We start from the raw sequence: 19,724 nt of genomic DNA on the forward strand, positions 1-19,724 counted from the left end.
GGGCCACTAGCTTGTGCGGGCCACTAACTTGTGGATTACGTTACAAATTGCTGATCAAGAACATATCAGCCTGCCTGTGATTGGTGCCCCGACCGCGGGGCCCTTTCCGCATCATCAAATGTTCGTGATGCCTTACACAGCGCCTTATAATGCATTTTCTCTGCCCTCCCTCCATTCTTCTCGCACCCTCTCGCCACAGTCTCCTCCTCGACTATAAAAGCCGCCACTCCGATCCATGAAATTGATTCTCTCCATCCTCGTGTGCATCGCCGCAATCGCAGTCTACCATCAAGACTACATGTTATCACGCCTCTCACAGCTCACAAGAACAATCACACCTACAAAAGCAGCTTCACAGCTCACAAAGACAGCCGCAATGTCCTCGTCTACTACCTTCGCCGGCCTCCCGGTTATCCCTCCTACAAACGAACCTCTTACAACTACAAACCCCCGCAAGATCGCAAAGACCTTCCTCGCCATCGAACAATCCGAAGGCGCAGGCGCTCGCGTCCGCCGCTCAATTGGCACACCCCGCCTGCGCAACTTCTCGCCCTTCCTGATGCTCGATCACTTCGCCATCCCGCCTGGGGCAGGCTTCCCAGACCACCCCCACCGCGGGCAAGAAACAATCACCTATCTCCTCGACGGCGCCGTCGATCACGAAGACTTCGCCGGCAACAAAGGCACAATCGAGAAAGGCGACCTCCAATTCATGACCGCGGGTCGCGGGATCGTGCACGCCGAGATGCCGCGCCAGAACGCCGACGGCGCGCCCAACGTCGGCATGCAGCTGTGGGTCGACCTGCCCAAGGCACTCAAAATGTGCGAGCCGCGGTACCGCGACCTTCGCGCGAAGGAGATCCCAGAAGTCAACGTTCAAGACGGGAAAGTGAAGGTCAAGGTTATTTCGGGACGGAGCTACGGCACCGACAGTGTGAAGGAGCTGGCGTATACGCCGGTGTGGTTGCTGGATTTTACGGTACAACCCGGGGGAAGGGTGGAGCAAGCGCTGCCGAAGGGGTGGAATGCGTTTACGTATACGCTTTCTGGGAAGACGGTTTTTTATTCGGGGAATGAGTCGAAGTTGGTGGAGCAGTATCATAATGTTGTTTTTGATCAGGGTGGGGATAGCATCGCGGCGAGTGTTGAGGAGGGCGCGGAAGCTGAGTCGCGGTTTATACTGGTTGCTGGACTCCCCCTGGATCAGCCAGTTGTGCAGTACGGGCCGTTTGTCTTGACGAGTAGAGACGAGGTCATGCAGGCGATGATGGATTACCAGGACTTCTCGAATGGGTTTGAAAGGGCGCAGAACTGGGAGAGCGAGATTGGGAAGACTATGGTGCATTAGGGTCTGGGAATTGGGGAAAATGTATTATGAGGTTTTCTTACTTGTACATATGAGGTCTTGATGGGGAAACGGGCAACATGTTCGAGTATGATACCAATTGATAGACAAGATCATTTTATAAGACTTCTGCTTTATCCCATACCCTAACATACCGTCTCACGCAGAGCGTTCCTAAATCAGGACGTCCAATCCGTCTCCTTGACTCAGGCTCTAAACATCGGACTGGCTCCCGTTTATGCTTCACAACCTCGCCTGGATTGAGATATTCCCGAGGTCTAATTTAGAGGCCCTGCCAATAACATGCCAAAATCAAGTTCAAATCGGACGGACTGCCTCCACTTAATACATCTCAATGCACTGTAAGTAACCCTAATTCCATGGTCTAATTTTAGAGTGCGATAGAGTTGGTATGCGAAAAGACATTTCATATCTCATTCCATAATCCGAAGTCCATTTCTATGCAGACTAGTATCTAGTTCTTCATCATCCCTCTTCGGTGTCTAGCATCCAGTAATCCATAATTCCACCTTCTACCTTTCATATGCCATCTATCACACCTCTACTTCTCCTTCTCATCAACAACCGCCGGCTCCTCAACCACACTCTCCTTCCCCTCGGCTGCTGTCCCGGTCCTCCTCAACCCACCCCAACCCCCCGCATCCCCTCCCCCCTCCGAAAAACTACTACTACTTGGCCGCTGCAAACTACTCCTCCGATGCCGACTCACGACCCCCGGAAACATTCTCGGCTCCATCCCATTCAGATCAATCGTGCTAGGCGAGCGAATCGAGAATCCCTGCTGCGACGGCGAACTCGGCGACGCCTCTTGCGGCTGCGTCTGCGCGTTCGGCTGTGGGGGCGGCCGCGCGCCGGGGTCGAGCACCATGTTCGAGTGGCGGGCGGGGCGTTGATAATTAGCGGCGTCACTGGGGCCTTTAGGGGAAAGAGGGGGTTGGTTTTGGTTGTTATGGTTGTTGTTTTGGGCGGCGATGTCGGCGGCGGAGGTGGAAGGGTGCATGCGGGCGGCCTGGGCGGGGAAGACGGGGAAGGATTGGTAGGCGTTGGGCGGGAGGTTGGGGAAGTGTTGGGAGCTCATGTCGGCGAGGTTGGATGCGGAGGGGTTGGTGTGCATAGAGGCGGAGGGGGAAGCGGGTTGGGTTTGTTGGGGGGTTTTTTGATTTTGGGGTGAGAGGTTGGAGATGGAGAGGGAGTCGGCTTGGGAGCTGGAGGTGTAGCGGTCGATCCTGTGGGCGAGGTTAGTATTGACAGGGGGGTGCGGGAGAGGGTAGGCTTACATGAATAGCTCTTGCTTTAGAGTCTCATGTCGGAATCCTTCTCTGATATCGGGGACGTTGACTTTCGCCATGTCGTTGCCTTGAACTCCAGGTTTATAGTAGTTGCTACCTAGCCACCTCTGCTTTATTGTATGCTCGAATCCGCTCTGCTCAACCGAGTGCTTTGCCAACTCGCACATATCGACTGCACTAAGCTTGTAGATCTGTGCAGCGACGGAATATTCTTCAATGAGAGGCTCCTTGGTAAATGCGAATTGTAGCGGATCGTCCGTAGAGAGGGACACGTTGAGGCCTCGCCGGAAGTAAGATAGGAACGGATTGCGTTCGTATGCCAGGAACAGAGCGTTGTTGCTGAGAGGTGACATTGCCACACCAATCTGCTCGAGGTAGAAAATATACTGCAGTAGCGGCACCTTACGAAGGAGAAGGCCATGGCTGATGCTATGACAGCAAAGAACTGCAGCAGCCAAATGATCAGTATCACCTGCTTCACCGCAATGTGGGCGTAATAGGAACGTATTGAAGCCACGCTGCTTCCTCCATACGTTCAGGGAGGCGATGTTGGCAAAAAGGCAGTATACCCAGTAGCTATACGGCGGGTTCTGCTTAGTATTCCAGGCTTTGGGTAGGGGGAATTTTTTGTAAAGTCGGCGCTCTGGCTTGCTCTCGTCGTCAACGCTGTCGAAGCCAATGACTCGCTGCAAGAAAACGTGGAGTTTTGGATGACTGCTAGGATCCTTCGTAACCTCAAAGAGCGGCTGGAAAATATTGATGATGACTTGCTCGAAATTGTCCATGAGCTTAGTAGCTTTGTAGACATCGTACAAGCGAGGAATTTGAATGAGCCATCGCACGTTGGGGGAGAAGAGCTTGTTGTCGACCACCCAGGCAGCCAAATTATCCCATTCCAAAAGATCACGACCGTATATAGAGATTCGCCATTCAACCATTTGGTATTTGCTCGCTTCCAAATCGCTGATCACCTCCTTGGTAATCTCGGCTAGGTACCGTCCTTTGATGAAGTTGTCCGTCTTCAAAAAGATTGTTCGTAGTCGAGATTCGCCGATGGGATTGTACTTGAGGTTGAACTTGTCAAATCGGTGGAAGGCGTCCGTATGAGCCTGTAGCGTTTGTTAGAATGTCAACAGCTGCGCAATTGAGAAGGCCAAATTACATGCATATCGAGTGTATCAATACTGAGGTCATACGCCGTCAAATTGATACTCTCGAAGACTTCCCTCAGCGTTAGATGCTTGCCATCTCGCTCAAGGACGACTTCATCCGGGCATTTCTTCATCTTTGACTTGATGAAGCGAAGCAGATGCTTCTGGTTCATGCACGCCGAATGATGGACGTGAGTGTCGACTTTCCTGACATTGTAGAAATCTCTGTGGGGGACTTTCTTGCTGTCGGCCGTTTCCTGGTACTCATTTATGAGGTAGTACAAGTTGAACTTGCCTTCTAGATACTGAAGCCGGCGGAACGCGAAGCTCTTACTAGGCCCGTCAGAGGAAATGTTGAGGATCGTATCGAGGTCCATGTAATATTCGCGGACGTTCGGAATGGTGATTATAGGGGTTCCAAGCTCCTCAGATTTGGCAGTCTCGTAAACTTGGAAAACACCGCTGTCGTCTAGCTTAAATGACATCTCGCCGGCTTCCGGCAAAGGGAGTAGATCGTCCATATCGAAGTCTTCTCCTATATCGCGTCCTGGCTTTCTCGGAGGCTTTGGCGCAGGATCGCTCGCTCCATCTATTACTGCACTGTTGCTCATACTATTCTGAGCGTTAGTGTCTGCACGCTCTCGCGAGTTGTCGTTGTGCCACACAGGCTCTGGGTGAGGTGGATAGATTCGCCATGATGGATCGTCCTTAGGATTGTCGGAAGGGCCCTGAAGCGAAAGCCTAATGTACTTATGGCGAAGATCGAGCACCTTCTGAACATTAGTGTAGATAGCGCTCAGCTCTGCGGTGACGTTGGAGTCACTCGCAGCAAATCCCCCTGCTCCCGAACCCACACCGACGCCGGCGCCGGCTCCATGTATGCCTTCGTGAGCGAGCATCGGGGGCTTATGCTCGTACGGAATTCCTGGGTGCTTTGCGTGATCTCTGGCGATTTGGTCGGCTTGAATGAAGGGGTCATTCTCAGCTGAGCCGTGGTGAAGGTTTGTCGTGTCATTGAAGCCATGTGTCCGCTGGCCAGCTGTTCCAATTGATCCCTCCGCGTGAGAGACACCTGGAGGAAGGGGTTGTTTGTAGCTTCCGCTCGTTTGTTGGAGACTAGCGTTGCTACGCCTTGATCGTATGCTGGCTTCCCGGCCGAATAAGTTGTCCTCCAGTCCCAGATTGGTAGGAAACGTCTTAGCATGGATAATGGGACTGAACCCATCCTGAGACCAATTGCTACCTCCCGTGTTCTGCGTCTCCAATTGGTGTCTCTGGTAGAACTGCTTTGCTTCGGAGTGGCTCATTTGCTTGTCTGATGCGTAGTCGAAGAATGCAGTTTTCCGCTGTTTATCGCGTGGCAGTAGTACTGCCTGTGTATCGTCGGACAGCGCATTCTCGTCACCATCTCTTTCCGCGCCAGCAGAAGCCAAACCGCTTTCTGTACCATTGTTCCTCGACTGTGCCACCGCTATGTGTCCTGAATCTGGGTTGGAATGGGGCGATATGGTCTCGGGCCTGTATTCCTCGTCCTCGTCTTCTTCTTCAGACGATGGGATTTGGTCATCGATGCGCTGCGGAGCAAGGTCGGGCGAGGCATCGTGTGCAGCGGTGAAGGCAGATCCTGCATAGCATACAATGTCAGCATTCATAGAACTGAACTGGAGCGAAGAACAGGCTCTACTGACCTTGCATCATCTTTGGTGTTGTGGTGGAGAGCTCCAAACTTTAGACGGTGACTGGTCCCGCATAGAACACGGTCTGGCGGGGACCTCCGAACTTCGTACTCACCACCGCCATTCTGTACCATCTTTGCTCTGGTGTCGACCTTCTTCAAGTGAAGCAAAAGAAAAACACGACAGGATGGTGACTTGGGATTTGAAAGAAGATCAGAAGCAGGCGGTTTGCACGCCTTGACGCTTGCTACTTTCATTAGCCCATCTTCGCCCTAGTTGGCCATGCATAATTCCTCGGTTTGAGCCCACGCGGATCAAGGGAAGCAATCAAGATCGTTCATGTTATGGTATTTGAATATCTAATTCGTATCTTTCCAAGGTGTTTATGAGTCTCTCCTCTTCTGCTTCTACAGCACTTCAAAGTATACTATTTTCATGTCATAGGCAACTGAGTGGGCTTAGGATTGAATAATTAGAGAGCTCTTCTGGTAAATTAACACGACGCGTTGGACGCGTTGGACGCGTTCACGGCCTATGTTCTTATATCACCAACAAATGCCACCAACATTAGCTGAAAACATGCTCTGGGCATACTAGTTCTAGTAACATTCATTTTACACATGCTTAGTCTGAATTCGCCATGGCATCCTCCACAGATCCAATTGATCTCACCACGGAACGCAATCTGGAACCCGCACTTCTCGAAGCCATTGGATCCGCGAAAGCCTCGACACTCCGACAGATTCTCATTGAAGTCTGCATGAAGTCTGAAGTTGGTAGCAGCCTTGTTCGAGAAGCAATGCTTGTTCCCGGACATGTAGACACCGCCGCCAATGCATCATCAACGACGAAGAAGAGGAAGCTGGAGAAACCAGTCGCACGTTTCGCGCATTGCGTACAGTGCGAGAAAGATTTCGACGTGCTGTTGAATGAGAAGCAAGGGCAGGAACAAGCATGTCAGAGACACGACGGTACTGCTATGTGCTATTTCTGCCCAAGCTCTTTTACTAATGTACGGTCTCAGGAGAGTTGGAATTGGACGAAGACGCGTTTCCAGATGATGATGATCTCAACGATGGCCACGTTCTTGATGTCGACACTGACTGGCGAGTGAATGTCTTTCCACAGCATTTCACATGGTCCTGCTGTGAACAGAAGGGTCGGGAAGCGTTTGGGTGCGTGCGCAGTAGGCACTCCCGCTCGCATACTGGTGAAGGTCAAGGTACAGTGTATTACCGGGCCAAATCGGGGGGATACGAGACCGAAGATCACAGATACGATGATTGAGAATTGATAGACGAGGAGAGGCGTAAAGCTAACCTCGTTGGGCAACACTATATCACGCGCTCAGACGCGTTTCTTGTTTACCTGGGCATCATACATTGTATATAACAACTACTCCCACACTCCTTCAATCATCGCAAGATCTAGGACGTCAAACTCGCCATGGTCACTACTACCGTGAACGATCTGGATCCCAGGGTCACCGCTGGACCTGAGTTACTCAACGCAATCGCATCTGCGCAAGCCTCCACGCTACGCAGCGTTCTCATCTACCTATGTAAAGACCCAAGTACCGCCAGCCAAATTGAGCAGGCCATGCTTGTTTCAAATTACGAGTTCCAGAATCAAAATACATCAACGAACACGTACCCAAAGAAGAGGAAGCATGATGACAAGATATCCCGCTTCGCACGTTGCGTAAATTGCAAGGACTTCGACGTCGTCTTGAACGAGAAGCCTGGGAAGGAGCAGGCATGTGTGTATCATGACGGTAGGGCTTGTGCTATTCCGACGAAGTCCCTTTATTAACACTCAGATCAGGAATTTTGGAAATAGACGCAGACTTCTTTGTGGACGACGACGATGTTTCCGCAGATCCCTACAGCATAGACGTCAACACTGATTGGCGAGTGAAGGAGTTTCCTGAGGGGTTCAAATGGAATTGCTGTGGACAGTACGGCCGTAAAGTAAAGCCATGCATACGCAGTAGACATTCCCAGACGGTAGTCAATTATGAAAGCGGGTTCAATATATGGTACCTGGGCAAAGATGGGACTTATGTGACCGTGGACAGTCGAGACCCTGGGGATGGGAGCGATGAGACATAGAAGGAAACCTTGGTGTATAACTTAATAATTCCTTATCGGTGTAGATGTAGGCTGTCTCCGGGCAGTATATATTCAGCGTGAACTTGGTCACACTGCTTCATACTAGAACTGCAGTGCCGTCGGATATTCGTCAAAGGATAATGTGTCGACGAATGGAGAAGTAATCTTGCGTTAGCACACTAGATAGACCCCTGCACCACTCTCTTATACGTCATCCTCTCACACTCAATCGCGAAGAATCCATATACCCCAGTCTCTACCATATTTTATCTTCCTCCTCACCACTATTTCCAAAAAGTATCAATGGCTGACCCAGATATCCCTCCCATCCCCTCTGCACCACCAGTAATGATAAGTGGGCGAACATTCATCCAACCCCCACTCTCTCGCAGAGGAACCGGCCCAGGTCTCATCCTCATAGTAGACCAAGAAGAACTCCAAACAACAACACTTCCTCAGAATAACAAGACCCTCGATCCGCCACCGTTCAAAAAGTGGGCTGAAGAAGGCTTTGCTGTAGCTCAAGTACTGATCTATGGGCCGCCTCCTGAGATGCTCATTACCAATGCGATTGGATGGTTGAAAAGTGAAAGTTCTTATGGATTAGAGCTTGGATTAGGATGGGGAGTAATATGTAAGTTCAACATTGACCTGTTATACGATTGCGTGCACTCTTCTGCCACAATCTGAGGTAGCCTGGCGGGCTTAGGGAAGCCCTCAACGTGATGAACTTCTGTCATATTGATTGCAGCGCTTCAGATAGCGACAAGCAAGTGTACGCCTATCTAGGACGTGACAATTTACTAGACCTTGCTGTGTCGATGCGGATGCTGATACATGTGTAGCTTATGGCGTAGACCCAATGCCTCTTCTCCAGAAACTTGACCAAAAAACGAAGAACTTGATCAAGGCCGTAGTAGCCTACGACACCCCCATCTCCACCCCTAGCCCCGATTTCAACCCACCAATACTCACCCACCACGGTAACAGCAAATCCGCCACCACCAACTCAACCAACACCAAAAAGCACCACACCTACCCCTCCGCTCTCCCTAACTTCGTCCTCCCTTCTCACGCAAACCACCACCCCTCCTCCGCCGCCCTCTCCCACACCCGCACCCTCTCCTTCCTCAAACCCCTCCTGCACGGCCCCTACTTCGACCTCGAAGCCATCTGGGACGAACACACGCTCTACGAATTCAGCGAACGCTCCGTCTCAAAAACAATGGCGACGATGGTCGACGAACCCTACGTGAACCACATCCCCACGATGATGGGGGGCGTGGGGCGGGCGAGCCTAACAGCCTTCTACCGCGACCATTTTATCTTCAGTAACCCGGACGACACGAGACTCGAGCTGGTGAGTCGGACCGTGGGGGTGGATCGGGTGATTGATGAGTTCATGTTTGTGTGTACGCATGATAGGGCTGTGGATTGGCTGTGAGTAAAGTCTGCGTATGGATGTTGGTGGGCGGGGGAGAGCTGACTTTTGGGTAGATTGCCGGGTGTGCCATCAACTGGGAGACTGCTCAATGTTCCCATGACGAGCGTCGTGAATATTCGCGGCGATCGGGTGTATCATGAGCATATTGCTTGGGACCAAGCTACGGTGTTGGTCCAGCTCGGTCTGTTGCCGGACTATCTTCCGTTCCCGTATCCAATCGACGGGAGGCTGGCTAAGCCCGGGAAGAGGTTTGAAATAAAAGTGCCGGCAGCAGGGCATGAAGTAGCAAAGAAGTTGGCGGACGAGAGTGCGGTTCGGTCGAATGGCATGATTGAGAACGGGATCAGGGAAGTGTTTGATACATAGATGTTGAGAGATTGGGAAGAGACCATCACACAGCAATGAAAAGAGGTGGTTCTAATGTCAAAGAAGATTCATAACTAAGGTGAGAGCCCAGCCTACACTACATCCAGTAGCGCCAGTAAAAGCAACTTATCATCGCAAAACAAAAGAAGTAGGAGACAGCCACCACCAAAAGCTGCCTTATTCGCTATCCTTAGAGTAGCATCGCAAAAATAAACATCAAAATAGACAACCGAAAAGAAAAGAGCCAGAGAAGGAGGCTATGCAACAGCCAAATGTCAGACTCGACGCATCCAATGCAAAGCCCATCTGTCCAGCTATGTATCCGTAGGAACGCCCATATAGTAGGAAAGAGTGATATGTGCTTATCCGACGGAGAGTTCATGCTGGTATACCACGCTTGCCAATCACGCATCTGCCATAGTCTCATCGCTGTCAACCGTGCCGTTCACGTTGCTTGGATTGTCGTCCGTCTCCTTCCTGAATAGGTCTTTGCGAGCATCGACGTCCTCGCGCGACACGTTCTTCATCCAGGTAGTGTTCATCAAGAGTCTCTCCGAGGCGGAATCGTTCCTACTAGCCGTCTTGCGGGACATCTCTGCTTCGCCTTCTCGGAACCCGGACCTGACAGCATCTTTCTGGACTAGGAAATCCACACCCTCGTAAGGGCCACTGGAGTTCAAGTACTTCATAGTGTAAGTCCTATCAGGCATGATCTTGAAGGCCTTCTTCTCTTCGCTTCGAACGCTATCGATACGGTCACCGGGTTCGTCGATATCAAGGTCGACTTTGCCTATGGATCGTTTCAGGTACGGGAGGTGGACCTTGTCATGGGCGACATTCTCAGTAGGATCTGATAAGGTGTATGAGGCGATGTAGTAGCGCCATGCCTTGATCTTATCCAGGGTGCTGACAGCATAAGTGTCGTCGTCCTTCTTGAGAATGTTCACGGATGCGACCTGTTTTGTGGTGTCCTGGAAAACAACGTTAGTTTTGCTCGTCCCCAAAGGCGTCCAATCGCTAAGTATACTTACGTAGTTGATCTTATACACGTCACCGTCCTTGATATTCTTCTCCACTATCCTTCGGTAACTGATCTCGTCTCGGTGGGTAGTCTCACGGAAAGGACGATCTTTCTTGAAAGCCTGGTAGACTTCTCCGGTCTTGTCCTTGTTTTCGCTGGGGAAGATCCCTGCCGCAAACCGGATTAAGGAACTGAGCAGTCTATCTATGGAGTATAGTTGCCATCCACTCTGAAGGTAGTAACGGCGTAATGTCTCCTCCACTACGCCAGCGTCGACCTCGCCCTTGATCTGATCCTCGAAGATGGTCAACATCTGCTCGTAGTAGTTGGCGGTATCCGATGTGTCGCCGAAGAAGTCTTCAGGATATTTATCGATCATCTTGAGCTCTGTTGCTGGCTTGTATTGCTTGGCCCGTGCGACAGTCTCCCGTACTTGCGGTTCGGTCTGTTTGAGGGCGGAGAGACGCTCGTACAGAATAACAAACATCCGGAAGAAACAGTAGATGGTCAGATTGCAATACATGTTGTAGTTGTCTCGAACGTATGGCTCATCCGGCTTCAGGTCATCGCTGCCGCCATATTCGTCTCTAGTTGCGTATGTTGCCCAGCGGTGAGCGCCGGAGGCGTCCTTGGAAGCGGCAGCGGATCCGCTAGCGACCGCGGTGAACTCTTCTTCAGCAGCAGAAGCGTGATCGGGAGTACTATCGCGGCTCTCGGACGCAGCACTATCATCCTTGTCTTTACGAGCCGACTTGCCGCGGCCACGATCAAGAACGCCACGAAGAAGATTCTGTTTCTTCGATTTGTGGCCTTTCTGCGATGAGCCGTCATCGGCGCTCATAGTCTCTTCCTCACCAGACTCATTCCTAGGCGAACCATTGGTAGAGGTGTGGATGCCTTGTTCGAAGCGAGTAGGATCGATACCGAAGAAGAGAGGGACAAATTCCTTGATGAACTTCGTGATGCTGCCAGAGTCTGATCCTGTGTGAGAGGCATGATCGATGTAGCAGATGATCAGACGAGCAGTGTCGAATAGAACATCCTCATCCTTGAATGAGTAGGCAAATTGGTACGGCGTGGTCTTGATCTCATTGAACTCGAGTTGGCGGCGTTGCTCCTCATACTTGACTTGGATCTCATTCTGTAAGGTCTTGAGTTGAAATTGGCGCTTGTCAGCCTGTTTGGCACCCAGGCTTTGATGATCGAGCGACTTCCAGAATATTTTCTGAGTCTGTTCACGCCAGACCTTCTCCCATTCTCGCTGGGCGGCTTTCCATTCTTCTAGCTTCTGCTTGAGCCGGCTCAAAAGAACGGGAATGACATTGTAAGGCTGGGCAAACAGCTCGATGATAACCTGGTTTCCTTTGTCGCGGCCATAGATCTTCCGAATGACCCTTTTGTAGATGGACTCGCTCTGGCCACCGAGGCCCGGAGGCAGCACAAAGGTCAATCGCTCATCGGCGGAGCTCTGGAGAAGTTGTGTCGCGATAGGTTCGAGTTGTTGGATGGTCCTAATGCAGGCTTCAATGTTGTGGTCATAATCGTGGCGCTCTTCTTCGATGCGATGAAGCCCTTCTTCGTATTGGTTCTTGCGATGAGCGACGAAGCCCGAGTCTTCGGAAGCCCAAGTTGGGTGAGAAGCCCATTCATCGTTCAAGACGGCTTGGCAGAGCTGGTCGCGACCACTGCAAACTCGTTCACGCTCCTAGGAATGCTTGTCAGCTGATGGCCTTATCTAAAGACAACTTGGAAACTTACCCGCTTCGGCAGAAGGCGGTAGCTTGGACCCAGACCACGGCAGTTCGACAAGGAAACCCTGGAAGTCACGGTCCTGGCCTTGGTCTTGATCACTGTCTCCTCCTTCTCGATACTTAAGAATTGTCTAAACCATTCGAGCAAGTCTGGATTGCCACCAATGAAGCTCTGTGCACGTGCATAGAGCAGATTCTTGTCGATCAGGTCCTGAGAGAAGAGATTGCAGAGCTTGAGGAACTCGTTCATCGTGTTCTTGTTGCCGATGAATTTCTTGGCTCGGTCGAAGAAGGCTAGCTCTTCGCCGGTGGCGACTGTCGTCGTGACGGGCTTGATGGGTTCGGGGAGGGCCGGTGTCAAGGTTGGAGACACCGCGGGGCCGTCGGGGATCATGGGCTGCTTTGCAGTATGGGCGGTCTTCGCGCGCTTTGTAGGAGATGTGTTAGCCACTTGTTGTTCTAGCCGTGGCAGGCTGTTGGGCGAAGCCCGTCGTTTGCCACTCCCGGACAGCCCGAGAGGCGGGATCGGGAGTTCGTTGACAGCATTGGGAATGGGGGTGAAGCGTTCTGCGGACTCCTTGATAGGATCGTCCATGTTGCAGAGTTGGGAATGAGGGTATGATAACGACGAAACGTTTTAGGAGGTGCAGGAGTCTGGAAGATTGCTTGCGCGGAAGGATGGTGTGTGTTGTAGATGTAGTGGTTGAAGAAAGAAGAGGGTATGGGAGAGGTGAGGAAGTGATGAAGCGTTGCCAGCGCACGGGCCATATGCCGACCCCTTCTATTGGCTGCAGTGGATGAACAATAGGGTACTTCACGACACAATAAGAACTTTTTTCACATACCTTTGCAATGTTTGCTTGGCCGTATCCAGCCCTGGCACCTCCACTTCCTTGCTCCGGAGCGATGGAATTAACAATACCGGCGGATCGTCCATCTCCAGCGGGTCTCTCGCCGCGCTTGCGCTTGTTGTCTCTGTTCGCGGTTGGAGTCGGGGCAAAGTTACCCATAGGCGGAAGCCTCGAAGCATCTGCCCGGGGCGTCTGGTGCGAGTGCGCAGAGCCTGCTTGGTATCCCGCCTCGCCTCTAACGTTGCTGAGCATGACGGCGTCTTCAGCGTGGCGTGCGGCGGCCTGCTGCTGAGCTGCTCGATGTTGCGCGGCGGATTCAGGGAGAAACTGTTTGAAGTCTTCTAGTAGGTCCGGCGCGGAGTTGAATAGGCTCGTGACCTGAGCATATACGTCTTGGATAGGTTTGGATTCCCGCTGATACGTCTGCAGAATCTCAAGGAACTGCTTGTAGATGTCTGGCTGAGAGGCAAACCGGTTCTGCGTGGTGATATACGTCAGCTTAAGAACTCCGTAGTATTAGGGATATCGATTTTGAAACTCACTTTAATCTTGTTGACATAACTTATGGCATGGTTGAACTCCACTGGGCCTCGCTTCTCTCCTCCTGGCCCGACACTGACCGACTGAACGACTTGGCTCGCTCCGTTCATGCCTTGGATAGGGAGCGGTATAGCCGATTCACCGCTGGGAGACAACAGCGACCGACCTGTTGCTGCTGCAGACACGGCACTCTGAAGCTGCGAAACTCCTCGCTGCTCTTGCTGGTGAGCCATGGCCGCCGCAGTAGATGCTGCATCTTGGTGATTACGCTGGGCAATAGCCTCCGGAGACAGAGGTGCCTGGGCGTGCTGGCCTTGTTGACCACCAAAAAGTGAATGACCAAGATTTCGGTTATTCGGGCTGAACATGGCTTCCTGAGGATCTTGTGCCCGGGCTTGCTGCCAATTACCACTTGCGCCACGAGACGCCGAGTCATAGTATGGGCTTTCTCCAGGGTTATTCCCGTTCCCATTCACAGCTGCACTGCGAGGGGCTGACAGCGGGCGCGGCACGGGCATCGAAGATACCGTGGTCCCCATGGGAGTTGTGACCCTGATAGCGTTGGGATCGCCGCCGGTGCCACATTCGATCTTGTATCCGGGAGGGAGAAACGTATTGAAGCCTTGAATCAAATTCGGATTGCCGGCAAAGAGAGTTGAAACTCGCTCAATAACGCCCGGAGTATCAATGCTAATATAATGAGCAAGGTTCATCAAGGAGAACTAAAGAACTTACGCTCCGCTCTTGAAATCTTTCATGATATCGAGGAACTTGTTATAAACGTCGGGATGATCTGCAAACTGAACCTTGACTTGGTCGAGATAGCTAAGCGCATCCTGTTGCGAAAAGTCAGAAAGCTATCATACGGGAATGCAACCGCTTTTCGAGCAGACTTACGTTGAGAATCGGTTGTTGTCCTTGGACCATACCCAGCTGCCCGGGCATCCCGGGACCCCCGAATGGCATCAGCATTGAACTCTGGGCTTGTGGTTGAACAGCGGGCTGCATTCGCGGAGTAGCATCACCCTGCTGAACAGCACCACCCCCGAAAATGTTTCCTGGGCCATTCGGCGCGCCGATCGACGCCGAGAGGGCGTTGGTCCCGCTCAAGGTTGCAGAATTTCCGAGCAATCCATTTGGTCCATGTATGGTTCGTACTGCTGGAGCTACAGCTACGGGCTGATGGATCTGCATCGTTTCTGAGTGGCTTTGTATGGCAGCTTCATGTTGCTGCTGTCGTTCTCGCATTTCGCGTTCTCTATGCTCAGCTTCACGCCTTGCTGCTTCTTCTTGAGCTTCCATAATCTCTCGTTCTCTGTTGTCTCGGTCTCGCATCTCCCTGTCGCGATCAAGACTTGCCTGATTCTGTGCATGCAAATGCGGTTGTTGCAAGGTCTGCGATATGCCTGGCAACGAGTATCCAGGTCCTTGCATAGCATTCTGATGGGGTTGAGGCCCGGAAGCCGACTCTTGATTCGATGAGGGTGGCCTTTGCGCGCTCTGGCTGGGCGAAGCCTGCGTGGCTTGAGTCAAGCCGGCGATGGCAGGAAGATTGTGCGGCGATGACTGATTCGAGGAGTAGAATGGGGCTATAGTACGCAGAGCATCAGCATGCTGTGACACAGACGGACTGCAAGACTGCATCGTGGAAGCCAAGAGAGGGGGTATACCTGTTGGTGGGGGTAGGACTGGTCCAGTGCTCTGGGATGCCGAAGCTTGCGGGATTTGTTGCTGAGTTGCGTTGCTAGAGCTGTAGCGAAGAGAGTCAGCATGATAACGGTCAAACCAGAGGTCGAGGGTGTGGGATAGGGTAGCTGTGTCCATGATGACGCAGTACAGCGCGCGAGAGGGCGAGAGGGAGAGTTTAAAAGACGCACCCAAATCCTCCCAGAGCTCTCGGAGCGGGTCCCTGAGCTGCATCGGCTGTTTGCTGTCCACTCCCAGCTCCCGGCGCTTGTGCCGGTAGCCACCCGTCGCGAGATGTAGGATTCATTGTGCGGCCGCGTTGGTTGATGTCAGGACGCGCGAGGGAACGGAAACATCTATAGCTCCTGTATCGGCGAGTATGGAGGAAGCTTTTCAGCTCATCAAGGTTTCGAGAAGATTGAGCGACCGGGTCGCGGAAGGTCGGATGGAATTAGACAGCTCCCAAACACCGGGACGGGGGCTGGCAGCTCGAGCCGTGCAGGTGACGGACGTGAACGCAGTGGCGTCTGGACAAAAAGGTAAAGATAGCTCCGCGCAGCAGTCGCGCGATCGTAGGCGGGAGGGAGGAGAGGGTGAATGGTCTGGCGATGCGCGAGGCCGTGGTGTCGAAGAGGTGGGCGAGAGGAGACGCTCTGTCGCTCTGGATCGAATTCCGCGATGCGGATTTCTGCCACCGCCCGCGGACCCCTGCCCGGTGAAAGGGATAACGATTGGCCTGATCCTGTCCCTGAAGTCTCTGGTTACATAATTCTTCACTTCAATCCTCACCACTACAAGACAGTATTGGAACATAAGTATACAAACACTTGCTTGCTAACGCACAGGGCGCTCTGATGTGGTAGGAAGACCGTCACGAGCATTCGAAAGTTCATCCAATTCGGGCTAGCCCTGAATGAGTGTCCAGCAGAACTGGGCCTGACAAGAAAGACATGAAGCCTGATGAAAACCGTTTCGAACATTACTGAGATGTAGAGCGTGTCATCAATCTAGCTAATTACTTCGTGGCCATCGATATGCCAACGCGGTGGCAACGCCAAGACAAACGAAACCACACTAGCTCCGTAGCTTCCAGTAGAATATTTAGAAATCAGGTTGAGTACACCTTTGCCAAGCACTAATTAGGCTAGTCCAATGGAATCCTCGATCTTTCGGGGTTGGGAATATATCAAAGCAGCCTACGCATTAACAAAACTCTAGAAAATCCACTGAAACGACTCCGTCACCTCGAATCGAATAGACGCCCTGGCATTCACGTTAGCATATCTCATGCCACACTAGCCCCAAAAGCTACATGAACATACCTGATATCCGCCGATGACGCCCCAATCAGCACATGAAAAGTCCCTTCCTCGGCAACCCACGCTCCACTCTGGCCCAAAGAAGTATCATAGTATCCAACCGAGTGCTTATCTAACTTCAAATCCACCGTCTTCGTCTCTCCGGGCTCCAGAAATACCTTCGCAAAAGCTTGCAGTTCTTTTTCTGGTCTCGGAAGGTTTGACTCTGGGTCTCTGATATACGCCTGCACGATTTCATGCGCAGCCACTTGACCACTATTTGTGATTAGAATCGAGACGACGAGAGGGTCTGATTCCGCGAGTACCTTTGCGCTAATCGTCGGCGCTCCGTACTCGAAAGTGGTGTATGAAAGCCCGTGGCCAAAAGGGAACAGGGGCTCAACCTTCGACTTCTCGTAGTGCCGGTAGCCAATGTAGATGCCTTCGCCATACACTGTTTTCAGATTCTCGCAGGGCCAGTTGTGGTAGGCCGGGTTGTCCTCGAGTCTCTTTGGAAATGTGGTGGGAAGCTTCCCACTGGGGCTTTGAATGCCGAAAAGTACGTCTGCTAATGCATTACCGGCTTCTTGTCCTTGGTACCAGGCTTGAAGTATAGCGGGAACCTTGTCGGCCCATGGCATCGTAACCGGTGTTCCTGACTGGTTGACTACGATGGTCTTCGGATTCGCCTCCAGCACGGCTTCGATAAGTCTATCCTGGCTGCCATCCTTCGGGAGGTCCATCGTCTGCCTGTCATAGCCTTCCGACTCCCACTCTTCGTCCAGCCCCACAACCACAATAGCAACGTCGGCATCGCGAGCGGCCTTCACAGCCTCATCCTCAAGGTCAACCAGCTCTTCGTCTCTGTACCCAATACGACATCCACCATATTCGTGCGACTTTCCCTCAATCGACATCTTCGCCAGCGGCCGGACTTCATTCGTGCTTTCAATGAGGATCTGAACGGGGACCCCTTCTTCTAGGAAAGTCGACTTGATGACATCCTTGCAAGCTGAGAACATGGCTTCGCCCTCTTCTGTCCAATTCCAGACGTCGATGAAAAGCTCGCCGTTCAAGAGCATTCGCCCTGGGCCCACGCTGGAAAAGCTGAACTCATGGAAGCCGCTTCTCACCGGAGTGAGTGTCGTCTTTACCTTGAAAGAGAAAGCCGGCAGGACCTTCTTAGGTGCCGAGTCCCACATCCATAGGTCAGTTCCAGGTCGGTTCTGTATCTCCGCCGGCTCGCCTTTGAACCTGTCGCTATAGTAGAACTCCACCGTAACCCCCGGTTCTCCGCCCGAAGTACGGCAGTAGTCGTTTGCGAGCGGTAGCCATTTTCTACTATCGCACCCTTGAGCAAAGACCAATTCGGCTTCCGTTCCTGAACTAATTCCCTCAAATGGCGTGGTCAGATAGTAAGGTTTGAGAGTCGCACTCCCACCTCCTCCTGCAATAGCTCGCTTCGCATTAGGGCCAATAATAGCAATCTTCTTAGCTCCTTTGATAGGAAGAATACTCTTCTCATTTTTCAACAGGGTCAGCCCTTCGACACCAGCTTGGCGAATCAGCTGACGAGTTTCCGGCGTGTCTCTGGATCGTTCCGGTGATTCCAGCGGCCCGTCTAAGCCTTTAGTCCTGTCCACAAGATAAAGGACGTTCCCGGCTGCTAGCTCGATGTCGCTTCGCGATAGCTCACCCGCCTCTACGGCTTGTAGGACCTTAGAGGTTTCTCGATATTTGGCTGGCCCGGGCATCTCGACGTCGCAGCCAGCGCTGATCGCGGGAGCTGTGGCGTATGTTCCTGTCCAGTCTGACATGACTAGTCTGTAAATATGTCAGCCTTTAACTTTGCACAAGGTCTCCTACTGGATCTCCCAAGCGCTAGTCCTCTTCTTTGCAGCTCGCTTTTATCCGACTTCGTGTGTTCAGATACAGGGGAAAGCTCACCCGTCGTACTGCCACTCCCCTCGCAAAACATCCTTGATAGTATGCTCATTCTCATCCGCATGGACCCCATTCACCAAATTATACGAACTCATCAATGCCCAAGGTGAGCTTTCGCGCACCGCAATCTCGAACGGCTTGAGATAGATCTCCCTCAAAGGCCTCTCCGCTATTACTGCATCATAAGCCTTACGCTCAGTTTCTTGCTCATTCCCAACAAAATGCTTGATAGTCGCTGCAACGCCCTTATTCTGAAGCCCACGGATATAGGAAGCGGCTAGCTTTCCACTAAGATATGGATCTTCCGAGAAAGTCTCGAAGTTTCTTCCTCCGAGTGGTGATCGGTGCATGCAGACGGTTGGGGCAAGGAGGACGTCTGCGCCACGAGCTTTGGTTTCATCCGCGAGGTGGCTTCCAATTTCTTCAATCAGGTCTACATTCCATGTTGCAGCCATTGAAACACCGCAAGGGAACAAGGCAGCCTAAGAGTGATTAGCATCGTTAATCTCCTGGACAATACTGGTCGGAACTCACTGGAGTGCCATCTTTGAAGAACTCTCCTCTAGCCCCGTTTGGTCCGTCTGTGGTTTTGATGGAGGGAATCCCCCTTTCTGGAAAAGCTTTGGTCCTCCAAAAGTCTGCGCCGGCGAGAAGGGAAACCTTGAGATATCAACCTAGCGTCTTGTGATGGTCTTAGGTCTAGAAAAACTTGTCGAGAATCTGAAAATTGGAATAGATTACGGAAGTGCAAGTACGAAACGGTAAATTTTGATGAGGGGGTAATTGCATAGTTTAGACAAAATCTAGACTTTGTCGACGGTACCCTAACTAAGCCGTGAAGAGTTTGAAGAAGAGTTACAAGAGAGACTGAAACTACTATAATTACATCTCTCATGGCGTCTCTGAACGGTATTTTGATAGGCAGTGATATATTTGAGAGTGCTAAAGCACAACATACTTGTTCCTCCAACGACAACGTCTTTGCCAACTCCCTCGCCCTATCATCAGGCTTCTCAGTACCAAACACTTTCAATCCAGCCATGACGCTTATACAATCAGAGCGCTTCGGGATGAGTGGTGAAGAAGGTAGAACCAGTTCTGGCTCAAGAGGCGCAGCATCGGCATGAAGTGCGGCATGCTTTATACCGACACCTTCTCTCCCAGGGTCCTCTCGCCCAGAACTTGCAAGGTATGTATCGCCTATGGCAAGGTATGGATGGCTTAATCAGG

The 19,724-nt window shown here is 51.9% G+C and overlaps 8 protein-coding genes across 8 annotated transcripts; 4 read left to right on the plus strand and 4 right to left on the minus strand.

The window, feature by feature from the left end:
- Positions 1–163: 163 nt before the first annotated feature.
- On the plus strand, positions 164–1,490 carry BDZ99DRAFT_465437 (uncharacterized protein). The gene has a single exon (XM_033720543.1). The coding sequence runs from the start codon at positions 377–379 to the stop codon at positions 1,346–1,348; it is 972 nt and encodes a 323-aa protein (XP_033573605.1). The 5' UTR covers positions 164–376; the 3' UTR covers positions 1,349–1,490.
- Positions 1,491–1,707: 217 nt separating this feature from the next.
- On the minus strand, positions 1,708–5,616 carry BDZ99DRAFT_500742 (AMP deaminase; the record flags this gene model as incomplete). The annotated part of the gene is made up of 4 exons (XM_033723747.1): positions 1,708–2,592; positions 2,644–3,764; positions 3,818–5,430; positions 5,598–5,616. The coding sequence occupies 4 exons, from the start codon at positions 5,614–5,616 to the stop codon at positions 1,908–1,910; spliced, it is 3,438 nt and encodes a 1,145-aa protein (XP_033573606.1). The 3' UTR covers positions 1,708–1,907.
- Positions 5,617–6,122: 506 nt separating this feature from the next.
- BDZ99DRAFT_523224 (uncharacterized protein) lies at positions 6,123–6,769 on the plus strand (the record flags this gene model as incomplete). The annotated part of the gene is made up of 2 exons (XM_033725787.1): positions 6,123–6,453; positions 6,507–6,769. 2 exons carry the CDS (start codon positions 6,123–6,125, stop codon positions 6,767–6,769), a joined length of 594 nt encoding a protein of 197 aa, XP_033573607.1.
- BDZ99DRAFT_82516 (uncharacterized protein) lies at positions 6,719–7,745 on the plus strand. The gene is made up of 2 exons (XM_033728933.1): positions 6,719–7,256; positions 7,307–7,745. The coding sequence occupies exons 1-2, from the start codon at positions 6,929–6,931 to the stop codon at positions 7,591–7,593; spliced, it is 615 nt and encodes a 204-aa protein (XP_033573608.1). The 5' UTR covers positions 6,719–6,928; the 3' UTR covers positions 7,594–7,745.
- Positions 7,746–7,941: 196 nt separating this feature from the next.
- On the plus strand, positions 7,942–9,403 carry BDZ99DRAFT_394015 (carboxymethylenebutenolidase; the record flags this gene model as incomplete). The annotated part of the gene is made up of 3 exons (XM_033715868.1): positions 7,942–8,227; positions 8,439–9,033; positions 9,091–9,403. 3 exons carry the CDS (start codon positions 7,942–7,944, stop codon positions 9,401–9,403), a joined length of 1,194 nt encoding a protein of 397 aa, XP_033573609.1.
- Positions 9,404–9,454: 51 nt separating this feature from the next.
- BDZ99DRAFT_573392 (uncharacterized protein) lies at positions 9,455–15,390 on the minus strand (the record flags this gene model as incomplete). Its single annotated transcript, XM_033728292.1, has 8 exons — positions 9,455–10,374; positions 10,435–12,129; positions 12,183–12,752; positions 13,021–13,503; positions 13,569–14,256; positions 14,302–14,402; positions 14,464–15,155; positions 15,237–15,390. 8 exons carry the CDS (start codon positions 15,388–15,390, stop codon positions 9,808–9,810), a joined length of 4,950 nt encoding a protein of 1,649 aa, XP_033573610.1. The 3' UTR covers positions 9,455–9,807.
- Positions 15,391–16,349: 959 nt separating this feature from the next.
- Positions 16,350–19,168, minus strand: BDZ99DRAFT_82564 (uncharacterized protein). Its single transcript, XM_033728935.1, has 3 exons — positions 18,498–19,168; positions 16,575–18,374; positions 16,350–16,515 (listed from the first exon to the last, which is right to left on the minus strand). Exons 1-3 carry the CDS (start codon positions 18,947–18,949, stop codon positions 16,467–16,469), a joined length of 2,301 nt encoding a protein of 766 aa, XP_033573611.1. The 5' UTR covers positions 18,950–19,168; the 3' UTR covers positions 16,350–16,466.
- On the minus strand, positions 18,849–19,684 carry BDZ99DRAFT_82558 (uncharacterized protein). Its single transcript, XM_033728934.1, has one exon. It carries the CDS (start codon positions 19,534–19,536, stop codon positions 19,057–19,059), a length of 480 nt encoding a protein of 159 aa, XP_033573612.1. The 5' UTR covers positions 19,537–19,684; the 3' UTR covers positions 18,849–19,056.
- Between the last annotated feature and the right edge of the window lie 40 nt (positions 19,685–19,724).

The sequence above is a fragment of the Mytilinidion resinicola genome, assembly GCF_010093595.1.
Source record: "Mytilinidion resinicola strain CBS 304.34 unplaced genomic scaffold BDZ99scaffold_15, whole genome shotgun sequence".
Classification (NCBI taxonomy): Eukaryota; Fungi; Ascomycota; class Dothideomycetes; order Mytilinidiales; family Mytilinidiaceae; genus Mytilinidion; species Mytilinidion resinicola.

Excerpts from the sequence above, each read along its gene's own strand:
- BDZ99DRAFT_465437 (XM_033720543.1), top strand. The coding sequence starts at position 377 with ATGTCCTCGTCTACTACCTTCGCCGGCCTCCCGGTTATCCCTCCTACA.
- BDZ99DRAFT_82516 (XM_033728933.1), top strand. The coding sequence starts at position 6,929 with ATGGTCACTACTACCGTGAACGATCTGGATCCCAGGGTCACCGCTGGA. Across the intron at positions 7,257-7,306 it reads GGCATGTGTGTATCATGACG|GAATTTTGGAAATAGACGCA; the intron begins GTAGGGCTTGTG and ends CACTCAGATCAG.
- BDZ99DRAFT_82564 (XM_033728935.1), bottom strand. The coding sequence starts at position 18,949 with ATGGCTGCAACATGGAATGTAGACCTGATTGAAGAAATTGGAAGCCAC. Across the intron at positions 18,375-18,497 it reads GGGGAGTGGCAGTACGACGG|ACTAGTCATGTCAGACTGGA; the intron begins GTGAGCTTTCCC and ends ACATATTTACAG. Across the intron at positions 16,516-16,574 it reads GCGTCATCGGCGGATATCAG|GGCGTCTATTCGATTCGAGG; the intron begins GTATGTTCATGT and ends CGTGAATGCCAG.
- BDZ99DRAFT_82558 (XM_033728934.1), bottom strand. The coding sequence starts at position 19,536 with ATGGCTGGATTGAAAGTGTTTGGTACTGAGAAGCCTGATGATAGGGCG.